Below are 16,673 nucleotides of genomic sequence, written 5' to 3' on the forward strand. Positions count from 1 at the left end.
ACAGTAAAGTGAAGTAAATATTTAATATGCCAACGAATTCATTCCTAATTCTCTGCTTTGCGACAAAGCGTGAGAGAATTTATGTTCAACCTGAGCATTGCAGTTGGGACCGTGATGCAAATACATCACTAAATCATGGTTACTTTCTTTTAGAAATCAAACTAGGTGGATAGATGTATGGGTCGGACTTTTATTGGTTGGGTTTCCCTTGTAACTAGTGATGCAAGTCCCATTTTAATGAGGGCCACTTAACTTCCAAGATCTATAAGACAGCAAACTCATATGGAACAAAGAAAAAGTGTCTTGAAATTTTGGTTATGGGATATAGAATGGATTCTAGGGTATGACCTCGAATGGTGATGTAACCCCTAAATTGAGGGCCACTCTTCAGGATCAATTAATTTGTACCCTGCAGTAAATTAGGATTCCTCAAACCTAGCAGAGACCCAGCGATTAGGGATTTAGGGCTGCTTAAGGGTTTTAGGGTTTGTAGGGATGGTATACTAGATTTGGCTAGGGTTTAGAGGCTAGGGTTTATTGAAACACAAACTCGAACCTTTCAGTTTGAGTTTCAAGCTTGAATTCCAAAAAGTCCTAGGGTTAGGGTTCTGGGAATTTAGGCAGTAAAGCAAGTAGGGTTTAGACTAGGATTTGGTTGGTCTAATTGGGCTGAAACTTGGAGAGCAGGGCACTTGGGTTGGACAAAGCAAGTACTCCAATGTTACCACCCCCAGACAAACACTTTTTCCAATTCATCGCCAAGCTATGTTGTGTCAACAAAACAAAAATGGACTAAGTGGTCCTCCATGGACCAGCTATACACCAAAATATTATTTTTTTAAAAAAAAAAAAAAAAAAAAAAAAAAACTAGTACAAGTTTCCCTAAGTGATCAAAGTAGACCTCATTCATCAGTGACTAGAATGTAGCCGGTGTGCATTTGAGAGTCCGAATGGCATTAAGTGAAAACTCATACTGCCCATTGTGAGTGCAAAAGGCTGTCTTCTCTTTGTCCCCCTCCACCACTAGATTTTAATGGTAATCTGACTTTAAGTCAAGCTTGTTGAGTGCTATGGCTCCTCCCAACTCATCCCAAAGCTCGTCAATCACTAGTATGGGGAACTTATTAGGTATACTAAGCTTGTTTAGGGCCCAATAGTCCATGCAAAAATGCCATCTACCATCTTTCCTCCACACCACAAAATTGGGCTCGAGTAGGGGCTCACACTAGGTAGTTTCAGTCCTGTAGTCAACATATCCTATACGAGCCTCTCAACTTCAATCTTCTGGGAGTGTAGGTAACGGTATGATGTGAACCCGATTGTAGGGTTAGGCCTTCTTGGATGGATTCCCTAAAATTAAGGCTGCATTTGTTTGTTGGAATAAAAGGTGGGGTGGGAAAATTCTTGAAAAAATCAAACTTTTCCTTTAAATTCTAAAAGTGTAGATTGTTTGATTGCTTGGAGTGGGAAAGTTAGAGACAAGTTTCCTTAAATTAAGGAAACTAGTCTGGTGATGTGGCAACCCAACTTTCCTAGCCCAAGCCTTTTCAAAACCCCACAAAATGTGTGAGACTTTGTGAAAAAATGTGGAAAAGTAAAATGTGGGACCCACAATTAACACTTTTCCACACTTTCCTTTCCTTTCCTTTCCTTCTCCTTCACCCCACTACACATGGGGCCCACATTTTTTTTTTTCCCACCCCACCTTTGCAAACAAAGGCAACCTAAGGGTTCGCCCAGGATAATCTTCTTTTGGACCAGCAAATAATATAATCAATGGGAAAGAAAAGGGGATTTAGAAAGGCTTCTTGAGAATGATTTATGATAAATATAATCTAAAGCTCCAAATGGGTGTAAATTGAGACACCTAAAAACTACTAGGAAGCTGGAATTGGTTTCTGGATGACAAAGGAAAGGTCTTGGATGTTTGTGGATTTCTAAGAAATTTATGGAAGGGTCCTAGAAAGGGTTAGGGTTTAACAGAATTATGGGAAGTGGTGGGGTGATCAGTCTTTACCTAAATTTATTTGGGAAGGGAACCAAAGGGAAGTCTGCAATTGGGTATGGGAAGGGTTGTTTGAGATACCCAAAAGGGGAATGGGAGGTAAATAGTTAGTTAAATAATTTGGAGGTAGATGGAAAAGATGTGGGCTATTATAGGGTGACCTAAAATTATCTAGGAAGGGGTAGGAAGCTTGTGTTTGGGTAGAAAGGGGAAGGGAAGCATGCGGTTAAGGAAGAGGGGATAGGATCGTAGGGGTCTTGCAGTTAGGGGGTAGGGTGGTTCTCGATATCTTCTTTCTTTCCTCCTTTCTTTTCTTCTCTTCTTTCTTCTTCTTTTCTTTTCTTACTTTCGTTTTTTTTTCTTTTCTTTTCTTCTCTTTTACTTTTCTATTTCTCTTTTCTAGTAATTCTGCCACAAGAACCAGAAAAATCAAAGCAACAGAGAAAAGGGGGAGAGGGAGTATCGGAAGAAAGAGAAGAGGGAGGTGCTGGAGGTGCTGCGATGGAGGGAACGGAGCTGGACTAGGGCAGTAGAGCTGCAATGAAGGGGGAGGGCTCAGGTAGGGTTCTACTTACTTGGAGGATGCTGGAAGTTTAAGAAGAGTGCTGGTGTGCTGAAGAATGGCTGCTGTAAATTGAATAAAGACGCCAAGAATCTGCTGTGGCCCTCCCAAGAGAACCACGACCTGTTTCCCACAAGTAATCTCAACTTATATTCGGAGCAGACCAATCTTTACACTGATAGGTTGGCTAATTTATAGCCTTACATCAAAAAATAAAGAATATACCTCTAATTGGGAGTCTCTATTTGGGACTCCTAAACTTGAAAACCAACTTAACTAGGGTTTCCTTCATAAATTATGATAGCCTTTTACAACTAAACAACAACCACATAAATTAAAAGAACTCTTCTTGAAATAAAAGACCTAATTATCTATAAGAGTCCTACTTTAAAGAAAGACTCCTTAGGATTCATGAACTCAACTACCAACTCAAACTAAGCCTTTTAAAATAAATTGGACTCTGAAAATAAAACTAAATGATGTGGACCCGATTCTAGGGTTGGAGTTTCAAGAATAAGTTCCCTAATATTAAAGGTTTGCCCAGAATCTTCCAGCAAATAATCCACAATATTAAGGGAACCTATCGGTTGACAAGGTTTAACAAAATCTATATGGGTTGGGAAGAAAGGTAAAATTAGGATTTTTATCGATCCTTATGGGACGTAATAAACTAATGGAGAACATAGATGGGAATCCAAGTAGGATGGGATAATTTTGGAAAAGGAGAAAACTAGGGATTGGTCAATATGGGCTGGATCTTGAGAAATCTTCCTTCAATCTTTTCCTTCTTTTCTCTATTCCTTTCTTTTCTTTCTTTCCTTTCCCTTTCTTTTGTTTTCTTGTCTTCTTTTTCTTTCTTCTTCTTTCTTTTTTCTTCTTTTCTTTTTCTGTTTTTTTCCTCTTTTCTGGTTCTGCCGCAAGGAAGAAGACGCAGAGTGAGAGGGCTGAGAGGAGTAGGGAGGGGTAGGGGAGTGGACTAGTGTTGTGGGCAAAACAGGGGAGGGGGGGAGGGGGGGGAGGGAAGGGGAAGTCTTGCAGGGGCTTTAGGTGAGGTGGGGGAGGGGTAGGGGCTGCCGTAACTGCAGCCTGCAGGGGAATGGGAGAGAGAAGGCCGCGATGGTAGGGGAGGGGTTTTCTAGGGCTTGCGATTGGATTGGGAGGTGAGGGTGAGGGTGGGGGTGGGGATGCTGGACTTATTTGATAAGGCAGCTGTTGACTGTTAAACAATGCTGGAATTGGAAGAAGCTGCTGGAGTTGTTGAAGAAGAGTGCTAGACAAGGTTGCTGATCATTGAAGAAGAAAGCTTTTCTTAAAATCCGCCATGGCCCCCTCAAACAGAAACCATGGTCCTCCAAACTCAATTTTCTTATACAAATAATCAGACCTAACTTACAAAGAAAGAGTAGGCCTTAATTTATAGCCAACTAAAAGAACTCAACACTAAGTGGGGTTCCTTTATAGGTTAGGATCCCACCACATGAATCTCAACCGTTGAAATAAATATTAAACCCGAACTGACACATGCTGAAATAAAATACTACATGACTTAGAACTCCAATCTACAGAAGTTCATTTCAGAAAGAACTCTTTAGGACACTTAACTACTAACTCAACCACTAACTCAAATTAAAACTTCTTAACAAAATTGGACTCTAAAATAAAATTTGAATTTCTGGAATTTAAATTTCAGCAACTAAATAGGGCTGAAAATGCCCAAAATACCCCTTCTAGAGGGTTCGGCCAGCCTAAGGAGGTTTCTTAGGTGCATTCTATGGGCCCCACTTAGGGTTTTGGCCAAGGGGAGAATTTGTGTGCACATCACTAAAATTCTAATTAATTCCAGCAGCTAAATAGGGCTATCAATATGCCCCTTTTAGGGGTTCGGCCAGCCCTAGGTGCACCACCTTGGAGTGGCCTTAGGACCCACACCAGGGTTTTGGCTAGGGGTGGGCCCTTGTTCACATTATGGTATGGCTGAATATTCGGTAGTGTGCTACCTTTACCAGCTGTATGGACCCACACCAGGGTTTCGGCTAGGGATTGGGCCCTTGTTCACATCACGGTATGGCTGAAAATTCGGTGGTGTGCCACCCTCTACCAGCTGTATGGAGTGGTTATGTGTCCTCCTAAGTGGCAATCAGTGGGTTTGGCGAACAAGTGCTCAAACTTGCAACAGCCCCACTACGGCCAAATCTTCCTGACCCTCTGTTACCTCCCTGTTTGTGAGTTCAAGTTGCAGAAAATACCCCTCATCACCTGCTTGCACTGTTCTTCACAGCCCCTTCATGGTTTCCATTCGAAGTAAGGCAAGGTCCCCATACAGCTTCACTGTCTCCCCATGCCAGTTGAAAATCATGGTCTCAAGTCTCCAATTACTCCTTATCTCCCCGAGTGTGACAACCTTTCGACCCCCAAAATGATGTCAACGCTACCCAGGTTGAATGGTAGGAGGTTCAATATAAACGTCACCCCGTCAATGGTGATTGGACCATCTCAGCCCCCTTACCACCACTACACTTGCCTTCACCTAAAGTTACTTGAAGCTACTTCCCTTGCACTGTCAAACCGAGGGACTCTGCCAATTCCTGGGCCACAAAGTTCTGAGTGGCACCACAGTCGATGAGAATCACCATGTTTTTGCCTGACCTTCCCTTTAGTTTCATCGTTCAGGGTGAGTTGAGACTCGCCAACAAAGTATTGGAGAGCTCTGCCTCCCACAATGGTTCAACCCGATGACCCCTTCTTCCCCTGTTGCTGCCTCCAGCTCTAGGTTGGTTGCTCTCATGCTGTCATGCAGCATAAGCACCTGTAGTTGTTTGAAGGGCCATTGACATGCTTTGGAGTACAGAGTTGCAACGAAAGCATAATCCCCTCACAGCCAGCCTTCATCTTTCCCTCCAACTGCCGTAGCAAGAAACTCAAATCTCTCTTTATACTTTGTTACAGTGCCGAGTTGCCCAAGACCTACTAATGCCTCTTGGGGACTATTCATCTGTGGCAAACAGAAGCATTGCACCATGGCTTCCTTTAGACCCTGCCACAACAACATCAGTTGCTAGAGTTCTTGGAATTGAATCCACCAAAGCACTGCCCCCTTTGAAACATATGGTTGCAGCATTAAGTCTCTACTCCGCACTCAGACCATGTGAATCGAACCACCTCTTAGCCCTTGCTAACGAACCGATGGGGTCTTCACCTGCGATGACCAAGGGCGAAGACAGGCATCTCCAATTGACGAGGGAGGAAACTGCACACACCTGTCTCCCCAACTCGATCCTGGGCACCCTAGAATCATCCAGCTGGAAATTGAGAAGCCCTTGGCGCCCTCTCATCCATGACCTCCAGCTTGTACCCATCACAACAGTATTACCTCATAACAAGTATGCCCGTAACTCTACCCTGACCTCCTGGTTGGTTCTCTCCTCTTTTTCTGAGTGTTGGGCAAGCAAACCTAATTTGGATCCATTGGCGACATCTGACCTTGAAGGTCTTTCACTATGGATTCGAGATCTTCTAACTGCCCTCCATTCTGCTCCTTACCATCCCCTGGGATCAGAATTGCTCCGATACCAATCTGTTAAGCTCCCAAACCCCAGCTTAACAATGGCTACTTACTCTTACACTTAATTCAGCATTCAACACACAGTAAAACAGAGCAATAACAGGATTAAGGTGAAGAGAATAACTTGATTACCATTCAATCAAAACAGAACAGCAGCTACACACAGTTAAGCAACAAGGCTATATTGATTCAGCAACAAAGTTCTTCTCCTACAACCTACACAAGAGCATCAGCTCTCCCCTGCAAGTCCACCTTGCCGAAACGCTTACAATATTCAGCATAATCTCCCTTTCTTCTCTTCCCCAAATATAATGGTTTGCTCCTCTAATGAACTCTCCCAGCTCTCCAATACTATTGGTCCCACCTGCCCTACATTTTCTGCCTCAATTCTGGCCTGCTCTCATTTGCATTGTTGTGGCTGTCCCCCAATCAACAAGTGTCATCTTTGCCCTTCGGTTGTTGGCTAGGAATCTCATGTGCAAGTGATCCCTGCTTCCCCTCTTATACTTGTGAGTACACACCTGCAATACTAGAGAGGCATATCTCGTACTACCATATAAAAGTAAAACCTCAAAACAGTTATGGCAAATCTTTCATTTGATAAAGATATCCCTCCTCCAAAACAACATACCTTTTCCTCATTAAACAAATCATTTCAAGCCACCCCTATGAAATATTCGTTGGATCACGCCACCAATGAAACGTCCCACCTAGGTACACTTCTTCAACTAACACAACTTTAGCTCAAACCTTATGTCTCTTCCCCACATCCCTTATTTCCCTCCTATAAATATTATTCACAGCCATAAAAATTCTCACCATATTGCATCCAGCCCCAAAAATCCACCTAATATTCTATTTAAAAAATAAAACACCTTTTAGAAAGGAAGGAAGGAAAAAAAAAAGGGTAATTCCTAAACAATTAACACATCAACCAACATTAATAACCCCTAGACATTTATTTTTAAGAAAATATTTAAAAATTTAAAAACCATAAAGAAAAAGGGATAATTTAACCTTACCATTAATTTGTTATCATCCTAAAATAAAATGTTTATTTATATTTACATTATTTCAGGAAATAACAAAAACCACATGTGTACGCACGTGAAATTTTACTAGTCAAAGAAAAAAGCAACATTTTTGGAACACTGAAACAAAATAGAATTAGATTTAGGGAAGAGCTTCGTTGTAAAACAGCACCTACCAGAGAATAGAAAAGATGAAGAGTTACAGCTACAAGTACAAATTCAAAAGCCGCATAGGACCATATATATTCTTTGATTGCTGCATACAAAACAAGAATATAATATTATGATTATTAAAACGTAGAAATCTATAGAAAAAGGAGACAGAAGTGATGGTCAGTAGAATTAATGATAACTGAAGCTCCTTTGAAGATCAACTTTACCAAGGGAGACTGCAAAAAGTGATCCCATAATCCCTAGAGTGATTGAAAATGGTGCTGCAAACATTACTGCTTGAGATCTTGTTTCATGAACCTATAAATGAAAGAAGAAGAAAAATATAATTGTGGAAAATCTTAGAATCATATCATAATATTTTATTAGTATCTTTAATCTAAGTAGATCAGATTGTAATATTCTATTACAGGTATTTTTCTTATTGTATTTTTCTATTCTAGGTAGATTACTCATTTATTGCAATCTTCTATTCTAGGTAGATTTATCATTTATTGTAATCTTCTATTCTAGGTAGATTTCTCATTTATTCTAACCTTCTAGGTAGGATATTCTTTCCTATTTCATAGATAGCAGCTATTTATATATTGATTGTAAAGTTTTAAATAATACACAAAAGAATAAAACACTTCAATTCCTATTTCGTCATGGCATCAGAGCCAACCAATCTTGGGATTGCTATTCAGCTTTCAGGCCTTCATTGCCTTTAATCTCTGGTGTTTCCGCCACACAGAAATTATTCTTCCTTTGGCCTTTATTGCCATTCTTTATTCAGCTCTGTTTTTTTTTTTTTTTTTCTTTTTCCTCCTTACCTAAAAAACAGATTTTTTATTTCTCCATCTTGTCTGTCGTTCTACTACATCTTTGGTTACCGTTTCATATACAATTTTTAAGCACCTACAAAGAGTATGTCAGAACCAAGAGAGGTTACTTCCGGGACTGCATTTGATCTGACAATCAAAAATCTGCAAAATGGAGAATTGCAGAATATTCAATCAGCCTACAGGCTCGATGGAAGAAATTATTTAAAATGGTCTCAACTCATTTGGACCATTCTGAAGGGCAAAGGAAAGATGAGCCAGCCTTAACACCTCCCGATTGGAGCTGGATTTCCACTGACAACGCCGAAGATCCAAAATATGAAGCATGGGACAAAGAAGATTCTATGATTATGGCATGGATGTGGAATTCTTCTGGATTCCGCAATCCACCCAAGAATTCCACCTTCACCCCTTTATCCATGTTCTTCTTATTGGATGTTCTTCTTTACCCTCCAAAAAAGATGGCCACCGAGGCTATCCAACCGGATCTTGAGCTGGGATTCTAAAGGCATGGAGAGATGATCGAGGCCCAAGTCTATGAGGTCAAGGTTAAAAGCAGTAGGGTAGCCAAACAAAGAAATAAAACGATTCTGAGAATATGCCAACCAGCTGAAAGCTTTGTGGCAAGAGTTGGATCATTACCGAGTCATCAAGACGAACTGCTCTGAGGATGCTGCAGTAGTAAAGCAGTATATTGAGCAAGATAGAGTCTATGATTTTTTGGTTGGGTTAAATCCTGAGTTTGACCAAATAAGGGTTCAGATTCTTGGAAAACCAGATGTGCCGTGTTTCAATGAAGTTGTAGCATTGGTTCGAGGGGAAGAGAGCAGAAGAGGACTGATGTTAGAGCCTACAAGTGTTGATAGTTCAGCAATGGTATCTCAAGGAGGAGAGCATTCAACTCCCAAAACCGACAAGGCATTTGCTGTTGAAAGTGGAAAAACCGAAAAACTGGGCAATCCAAACGGCAAAACAGAGACAATCTATGGTGTACCTACTGCAAGAAAGCTCGTCACACACGGGAAAGATGTTGGAAACTTCATGGTAAACCTCCTAGCCGAGAGTGGGGGCACAAAGGAGAGCAATCTGGAAATAATGGTCAGGCGCATGTTACATCTACACAGCAACCTGAAGCCACTAATAAAGAGGTTGCTAGCCTTAATCAGGAGGACATAGAACGTGTAAAAACTCTTTTGAGCAACCATAACAAAAAACCAGTTACATGTTCTTTGGCATATTCAGGTGAGTTTCCACTTTCTATTGGATTAAATGTCTTTAGTAATTCTCTTTCAAGCCCCTGGATCATAGATTCATGTGCAACTGAACACATGACACACTCACCAAATCTTTTCACCACATATTCTCCCTATCCAAGTGGTAGGAAGATAGCTACTGCTGATGGCTCGTTAACTACTGTGGCTGGAACTGGAAATATTGAGCTCAACTCATCCCTCACCTTGAAAAATATCCTACATGTTCCTAGACTATCTACAAATCTCGTTTTTGTGAAGAAACTCATGCAAGATTTACATTGTAATGTAGTCTTTCACCATAGTCATTATGTATTTCAAGACAAGGATTCGGGGAGGACGATTGGACATGCTAGAGAAAGGGATGGACTCTACTACCTTGAGGCACCAAGCCAATCACATGCTACTAGTGGTAGTCCTTTTCAAACCAATAAAGAAAAAATATGGCTTTACCATCACAGACTTGGACATCCTTCCTTTAGGGTAATCAGTCTTTTGTTTCCTTCTTTGTTTCAAGGCATACATATTGATGAGTTTCATTGTGATGTGTGTGAACTTGCTAAACACAAGCGTGTACCACTTCCTTTAAGCAAGAAAAGAAGTTTCATCCCCTTTTATCTCATTCATAGTGATATTTGGGGTCCTTCTAGAGTTCCTAATGTGTCTGGGGCTAAGTGGTTCGTGTCATTCATTGATGATTGCACTCGTGTCTCATGGATTTTTCTACTCAAAAACAAATCCGACATTAATTGTGTTCTTCCCAACTTCCATTCCATGGTTAAAAACCAATTTGGAGTTAGTATAAAAAGATTTAGATCTGATAATGCCAAAGACTATTTCAATCAAAATTCTAACTCCATTCTTTCAAAGGGAGGGAATTATACATGAGTCATCGTGCATTGATACCCCACAACAAAGCGGAGTAGCTAAATGGAAAAATGGCCACCTTCTTGATGTAACTAGAGCCTCCCTATTCCAATACAATGTGCCTAAGTCATTTTGGGGGGAAGTGGGAACCAGTCCTCACAGCAACTCATCTCATAAATCAGCTGCCTTCGAGAGTCTTAGGATTCAAGAGTCCAATGGATGTCCTTTCCCAGTTCTACCCAAACCTACAAACGACAAATAACCTTGTTTCTCGAATTTTTGGGTGTGTCTCATTTGTTCATATTCATGGACCACATCGGGGTAAATGAGGTCCTAGAGCACTCAAATGTTTATTTATAGGATATTCCTCCACTCAAAAGGGCTATAAGTGCTATCACCCTCCTTCAAAAAGGTTCTATGTTTCCATTGATGTCACTTTTCATGAACATAAGTCTTATTTTTCCACATCTCATCTTCAGGGGGAGCATTCAATAATGGAAGATAAGAATGGGAATTCCTTACTTGACTTAGAGTTCACTCCCAAATACTTCACTATGTCACCTAAGTCAAACTGTGAACAACCTAAACTTGTGTCAGACTCACCTGTGTCAAACTGTGAACAACATGAACATATGTCAAACTTTGAAATAAAAGAGCCTATTTTTGATATTGAGCATGTGAGATTTGGCAAAGGAAAGGTGTTCTCAAGGAAGAAGAATATTGTTCTAGAATCAGTGCAAGTTCAAGACTCCAATCCAAATTCTAGAAATGAGGTACAAATGACTAATCCTTCACTACAAACCGAATCTGATGTGCCCACAGATAGTAATGAACTAGACCTTCCTATTGCCATTAGGAAAGGCACTAGAGAATGCACAACGTAACCCATGTACCCTCTTGCCCAATTCTTGTCCTTTAAACATTTTTCCCCATCTCATAGAGCCTTTCTGGTAAGTTTAAACACCATTGCCATTCCTAACAAACTTATTTGAGGCTTTATCCAATAAGGAGTGGAAGCAAGCTATGAATGTGGAGATGGAAGCATTAGAAAGCAATGGAACCTAGGAACTTGTAAGGTTACCAGAAGGGAAGAAACCTGTGGGGTGCAAATGGGTCTATACATTGAAGTATCGAGCAAATGGATCTTTAGAAAGGTACAAAGCAAGGTTGGTAGCCAAGGGCTACACCCAAACTTACGGGATTGACTACCTTGAAACATTTGCTCCAGTTGCAAAAATAAACACTGTCAGAATCTTACCATTCTTGGCGGCAAATTATGGTTGGGACTTGCAACAGTTTGATGTTAAAAATGCATTCTTGCATGGTGAACTAAAGGAAGAAATTTACATGGAGGTTCCACCGGGTTATGAGAATGATTTAGCTGCTAATACTGTATGCAAGTTAAAAAAGGCCTTATATGGACTCAAACAGTCACCGTCGGCATGTTTTGGCAGATTTACTAAAGTTATGATTAGTATGGGTTACAAGCAAAGTCAAGGAGACCATACATTGTTCATCAAGCACTCATCATCAGGGGGAGTCACGACACTACTTGTGTATGTTGATGACATAATAGTGACAAGAAATGAAGAAAAAGAGAAACAAAATTTGACTCAATGCTTGGCTAAGGAATTTGAGATCAAGGCTTTAGGAAGATTAAAATACTTCCTTGGCATTGAAGTTGCTCACTCTCAACAACGCATTTTCATCTCTTAACAAAAGTATATCACTGATCTCCTTAAAGAAACAAGAATGGCCGCTTGTAAACCAACAAGCACTCCAATAGATCCCAAAAGTAAACTTGGGAATGCAGAAGAAGATGTTGTTGTGGACCGAGAGATGTATCAAAGACTAGTAGGAAGACTAATCTACTTGTCTCACACAAGGCCCGACATAGCATATGCAGTTAGTGTAATCAGCCAATTCATGCACAATCCAAAGGAAATTCACTTGCATGCATCTCACCGTGTGCTACAATATTTAAAAGGGACGCCAGGGAGAGGCCTTTTATTTAGAAGGAATAAAGGAATGATACTAAAAGCATACACTGATGCTGATTATGCAGGATCAGCAGATATAGAAGGTCAACCACGGGATATTGCACCTTTCTTGGTGGCAATCTTGTGACATGGAGGAGCAAGAAGCAGAATGTTGTGGCCCGGTCAAGTGCAGAAGCCGAATTTCGTGCAATGGCTCAAGGAATATGTGAATTACTTTGGTTGAGGATTATCTTAGAAGACCTAAAGGTTGAATGGGGTGCAATGAGACTCTCTTTGTGACAACAAATCAGCAATCAGTATAGCACATAACCCTGTTCAACATGACCGAACCAAGCACATTGAGATTGACAGACACTTCATCAAAGAGAAGCTGGATAGCGGACTGATTTGTACACCGTATGTGTCTACACATAGTCAACTTGCTGATGTACTTACTAAAGGATTGAGCAGCTCAGCCTTTCAAAAATGCATATCCAAGCTGGGAATGGAGAATGCCTATTCACCAGCTTGAGGGGGAGTGTGGAAAATCTTAGAATCATATCATAATATTTTATTAGTATCTTTAATCTAAGTAGATCAGATTGTAATATTCTATTACAAGTATTTTTCTTATTGTATTTTTCTATTCTAGGTAGATTACTCATTTATTGCAATCTTCTATTCTAGGTAGATTTCTCATTTATTGTAATCTTCTATTCTATGTAGATTTCTCATTTATTCTAATCTTCTAGGTAGGATATTCTTTCCTATTTTATAGATAGCAACTGTGTATATATTGATTGTAAAGTTCTGAATAATACACAGAAGAATAAAACACTTCAATTCATATTTCGTCAATAATTAACATGGATAGGTTTATTGTCATGGTGTAAACAAGAAAATATCAATAGTTTGTTTGAAATAAGGACCGCCCCATTGTTAAATAAACTTGGAAGCATTTTCTTACATTCTTTGTTTGAAATAAGGACCACCAACGGTTAAATAAACTTGGGAGTTGTTAATACAACCTAAAGGGGGGTGATTAGGTTGTATCTAGTGGATTATCCCAAATTCTCGATTTAATTGCAATTTCAAAGTAAATTGAAGATTTAAATGAAATTGGATACTATCAAGCAATTACAACACAAGAATTTATAATGATTCGACTTTACAAGTCTACATCCACTCCTCTCTTGGCCTCAAGAGAGTATTCCACTAATGAATCTCTTTCAATACAATGGGTAGAGAATCAAAACCCTTACACTCTTTGTTTCGGGGCAAGAGTACCCTTTACAATCTTTGTTAATCAAATAGGGCAAGAGCACCCTTTGCAATCTTTGTTCACGGGCAAGAGCACCCAATGCAAATCTTAATCAACCTAGACTAGAATTCAACAATCAATACAAGTATAAGAAGTGATGGATATTACCTAACAAGGAGTGTGACACTTTACCCCTTGTGTGAGTGTGATGCAATGAAAGAATGCTTCAATAAAGGCAATGCATCAATGAGAAGTCCCCATAGCATTCTATAACTCCAAGCTTGACTTCAAGAAGTTTGCTTAATAAATTTGGAATGATCTTCAAAGTTGGGTGGAGTTGGTAAACTAGTAATCAATGCAAGATCACTTGTGTAGTTGCTTTTTCACTTGAGAGGGAGTAATAGCTTTGTTGGCAAGATTAAACCCCTCAAATGGGGGTGGTTGGGCTTATAAAGAAGTCCCACAATTGCTTGGCCCAACCTCCCAACGGATATAAAATTTCAGTGAAACTGAAATTTTACTCCAAACGGTCATCCGTCTGCCAGACGGATGTCCATCTCAAAAAAATCAAGCCGTTTGAGTTAAGTCAAGGCCAAACGGTCGTCCGTCTAGCTTAAGTAGCACAAACGGAATTCCGTCTGGCCTACTGTGTTGTAAAAACACTCAGTAAACTAGACGGTCGACCATCTAGTGCATTTTTGCTGAATCCCATTGGGGCTTGGACTTGGCTTGGGTTTTTGGACTTTTTGGTTAACCCTAGGGTTCATACACCTCACTAACATGTCCTAAGTCAGTCTAGTGACATGAGTTACATATTATTCATGAATTTACGTATGCGAGTGTCCTAAGCCCTAATTAAACTTAAGTCTTGATCTTCGACTTGTTCTTCGTCTTGATCTTGTGCATCGTTCTTGATACTCATCTTGACTTTGGTTCTTGGTCTAAGATGGGGTTTGATTTGACTTGAGCTTGATTCTCCGATAATTTTTTGGCCCGGTCATATTGTATCGATATCCGCTTATGTGATGAGCTGGATAAGACACCTCTTAAAGAATCATTAGTAGATTGTGTTTGTCATCATCAAAACTGATTGGAGGCTGATGTGGAAAATGCTGACATGGCATTTCCTAACAGGAGCATTTTCTTCCATTCTATGCATATGAACTGTATTCATCAATGTAGATCACTGAATGCCCCAAGGTCACATTGCCTAATCTTGGATAGATGGGTAAAGCCAGTTAGTTGGGTCTTTTTTAATTCTTTCAGTTATGTAATTCTGCAATGAGTTAGTGAAGGTAGTTGATATTATTTTATAAACAAATCCTGCAATTAGGAGACTTAACAACCTAATCGCAGGCCTTCTCTTAAGCTTGCAATAGCATCTTCTCCTTCTCTCCTCCTTCTGTTTCTACTTTCTTCTCTAATCCTTGGCTGGTTACAGAGGCCCTGGATTGTAGTATACCCTATAGAAGCTTCTCCCATTCAATGACTAACTTGCTTTGCTTTCTTGATAAATATTAAAAACATACTTTTTTAGCATCTCATCTGCTCTTCTTATTCCAAAACAGCTTAGGAGAAGGACAGAACTGAATTCCATTCACATTTTTATAAAGAGTGAACGGTTTCACAGTGACACAATTTACTTTATAGACAATGGACAACAGAAAGATTCTAAAAAATTTACAAGATTATCTCTAAATTATTTTGCATAAGTGTATACCAGCAGCTGTTGAAAGAAGAAGAAATAGCATATTGTGCTGATCAAGACAAGTACAATCAAGTCCTTCCAGTCACTGCACCAACCAAAAACAACAAAGCATCAAAGAAGGGAAGTGAAAGAAATCAATTTGATCAATGAGAAAGGAAGCTGGATGATAGCATCTAGCCTTGTTAGGATATCTGCCTTGTGTCCAGAAGAATGGTTTCAAAAACTGTCTGAGTTCATTTAAGTCATCAAGATTGGGCACTGTGGTTAGTAACTAACAGAAATAATCCTGCTATCAGAAATATCGATGTGCTCGTTTAACATGTGTGGTAAAGATGGTTCTAAATCATCTAAGCCCTACTAACTGGTTTGACCAACCTAGTAACAAACAAAAATCTTGAAAAGCTGATGGGTGAAAAAAAAACTTGCAAATCACTCTTTATAAAAAGAAAAATTATATGACAGAAAATACAGTGAGTTTAGAACATTAAGTAAGATGTGTTCAGGGCATGTTATCAACACACCAGAACATGTAAGAACAGCGTGAATGCCATTTACCTCCCCCCACCTCTGATTAACCTGTGTCATTCTCCAATAAAACACAATAACATTCTGCTGGAACGTTAAGTTGGATACAACAGACACTACATACTTATAAATTTGCTCACCTTCTTGGCTGTGAATTTGGACTGTGTCGGTTGTTCACTTGTCTGTTAGCCCTTTGAACAGAACTCTGCACCCTAAGCAAAGTTACCGGTAGGTTGAGAACCTCCTGCCCACAGACATCACACAGTTTATTTCCTCTGATGCTAAACCACTTCACTACACATTCTTCATGTGTAAGTCTTAAAGCGCCTTTGCAACTGCACTCCATTTTGAGTGTGTTCCCCCCTTCAGACAATTCAACCAAACAGATCCTACAAACTGCTTCCTCTTCAGGGATCTCTTCATCTTCATCTTCCACACGTGTGGGAGTTATCTGGCCTGAATTGGCAGAATACAAAGTCATCAATGATTAAAGACAAGGACGAAAAATTCAAGAATGGCAATGAAGAAATAGCAGAAACAAAGTTGTAGAAGATTGAAAAAGATAAGGACAAATATTCAGAAAAAATAATAAGAAATCATAGAAAACAAAGTTGTAGAAGATTGAAAACACAAGATTGCAAATTCATGAATGACAACAATCTAATGGTCATCGTCCATATGATAACAACCCCTTTCTTCTACATACCAATGTATGGGAGTCATAGTGATGTAACCAGGGTCAGCAGGCCCAAGGAGGGCTGAAAATGGGGGCCAAATCAGCCCCCCGTCCATGTGACAGCCAGGGTTGGCCAAATGCCCTAAGGGTTATTTTGGTCATTGTTCACGCCCCTCCTTTGGGTTTCCTAAAGTTCAATGTGATTCCTTGCCTCATGAGGAGTCTATCACTATTTTATTTCCTTTATTTGATCAT

The 16,673-nt window shown here is 39.9% G+C and overlaps 1 protein-coding gene across 2 annotated transcripts in view; it reads right to left on the reverse strand.

Annotated features, from left to right (window-relative positions):
* Positions 1-16,673, reverse strand: part of LOC149019350 (uncharacterized) — a 37,373-nt gene that overhangs the window by 15,352 nt on the left and 5,348 nt on the right. For both annotated transcript variants that reach the window (XM_089153381.1, XM_089153380.1), the window contains 4 exons: positions 15,883-16,198; positions 15,230-15,302; positions 7,541-7,631; positions 7,337-7,416 (listed from right to left, as the gene is read on the reverse strand). In XM_089153381.1, coding sequence (XP_089009507.1) covers positions 7,337-7,416; positions 7,541-7,631; positions 15,230-15,302; positions 15,883-16,198 — 560 coding nt within the window. The remainder of the gene's footprint in view (positions 1-7,336; positions 7,417-7,540; positions 7,632-15,229; positions 15,303-15,882; positions 16,199-16,673) is intronic.

This window comes from Hakea prostrata, chromosome 4, assembly GCF_041222555.1.
Source record: "Hakea prostrata isolate BN-2017 chromosome 4, UWA_Hpros_2, whole genome shotgun sequence".
NCBI lineage: Eukaryota > Viridiplantae > Streptophyta > Magnoliopsida > Proteales > Proteaceae > Hakea > Hakea prostrata.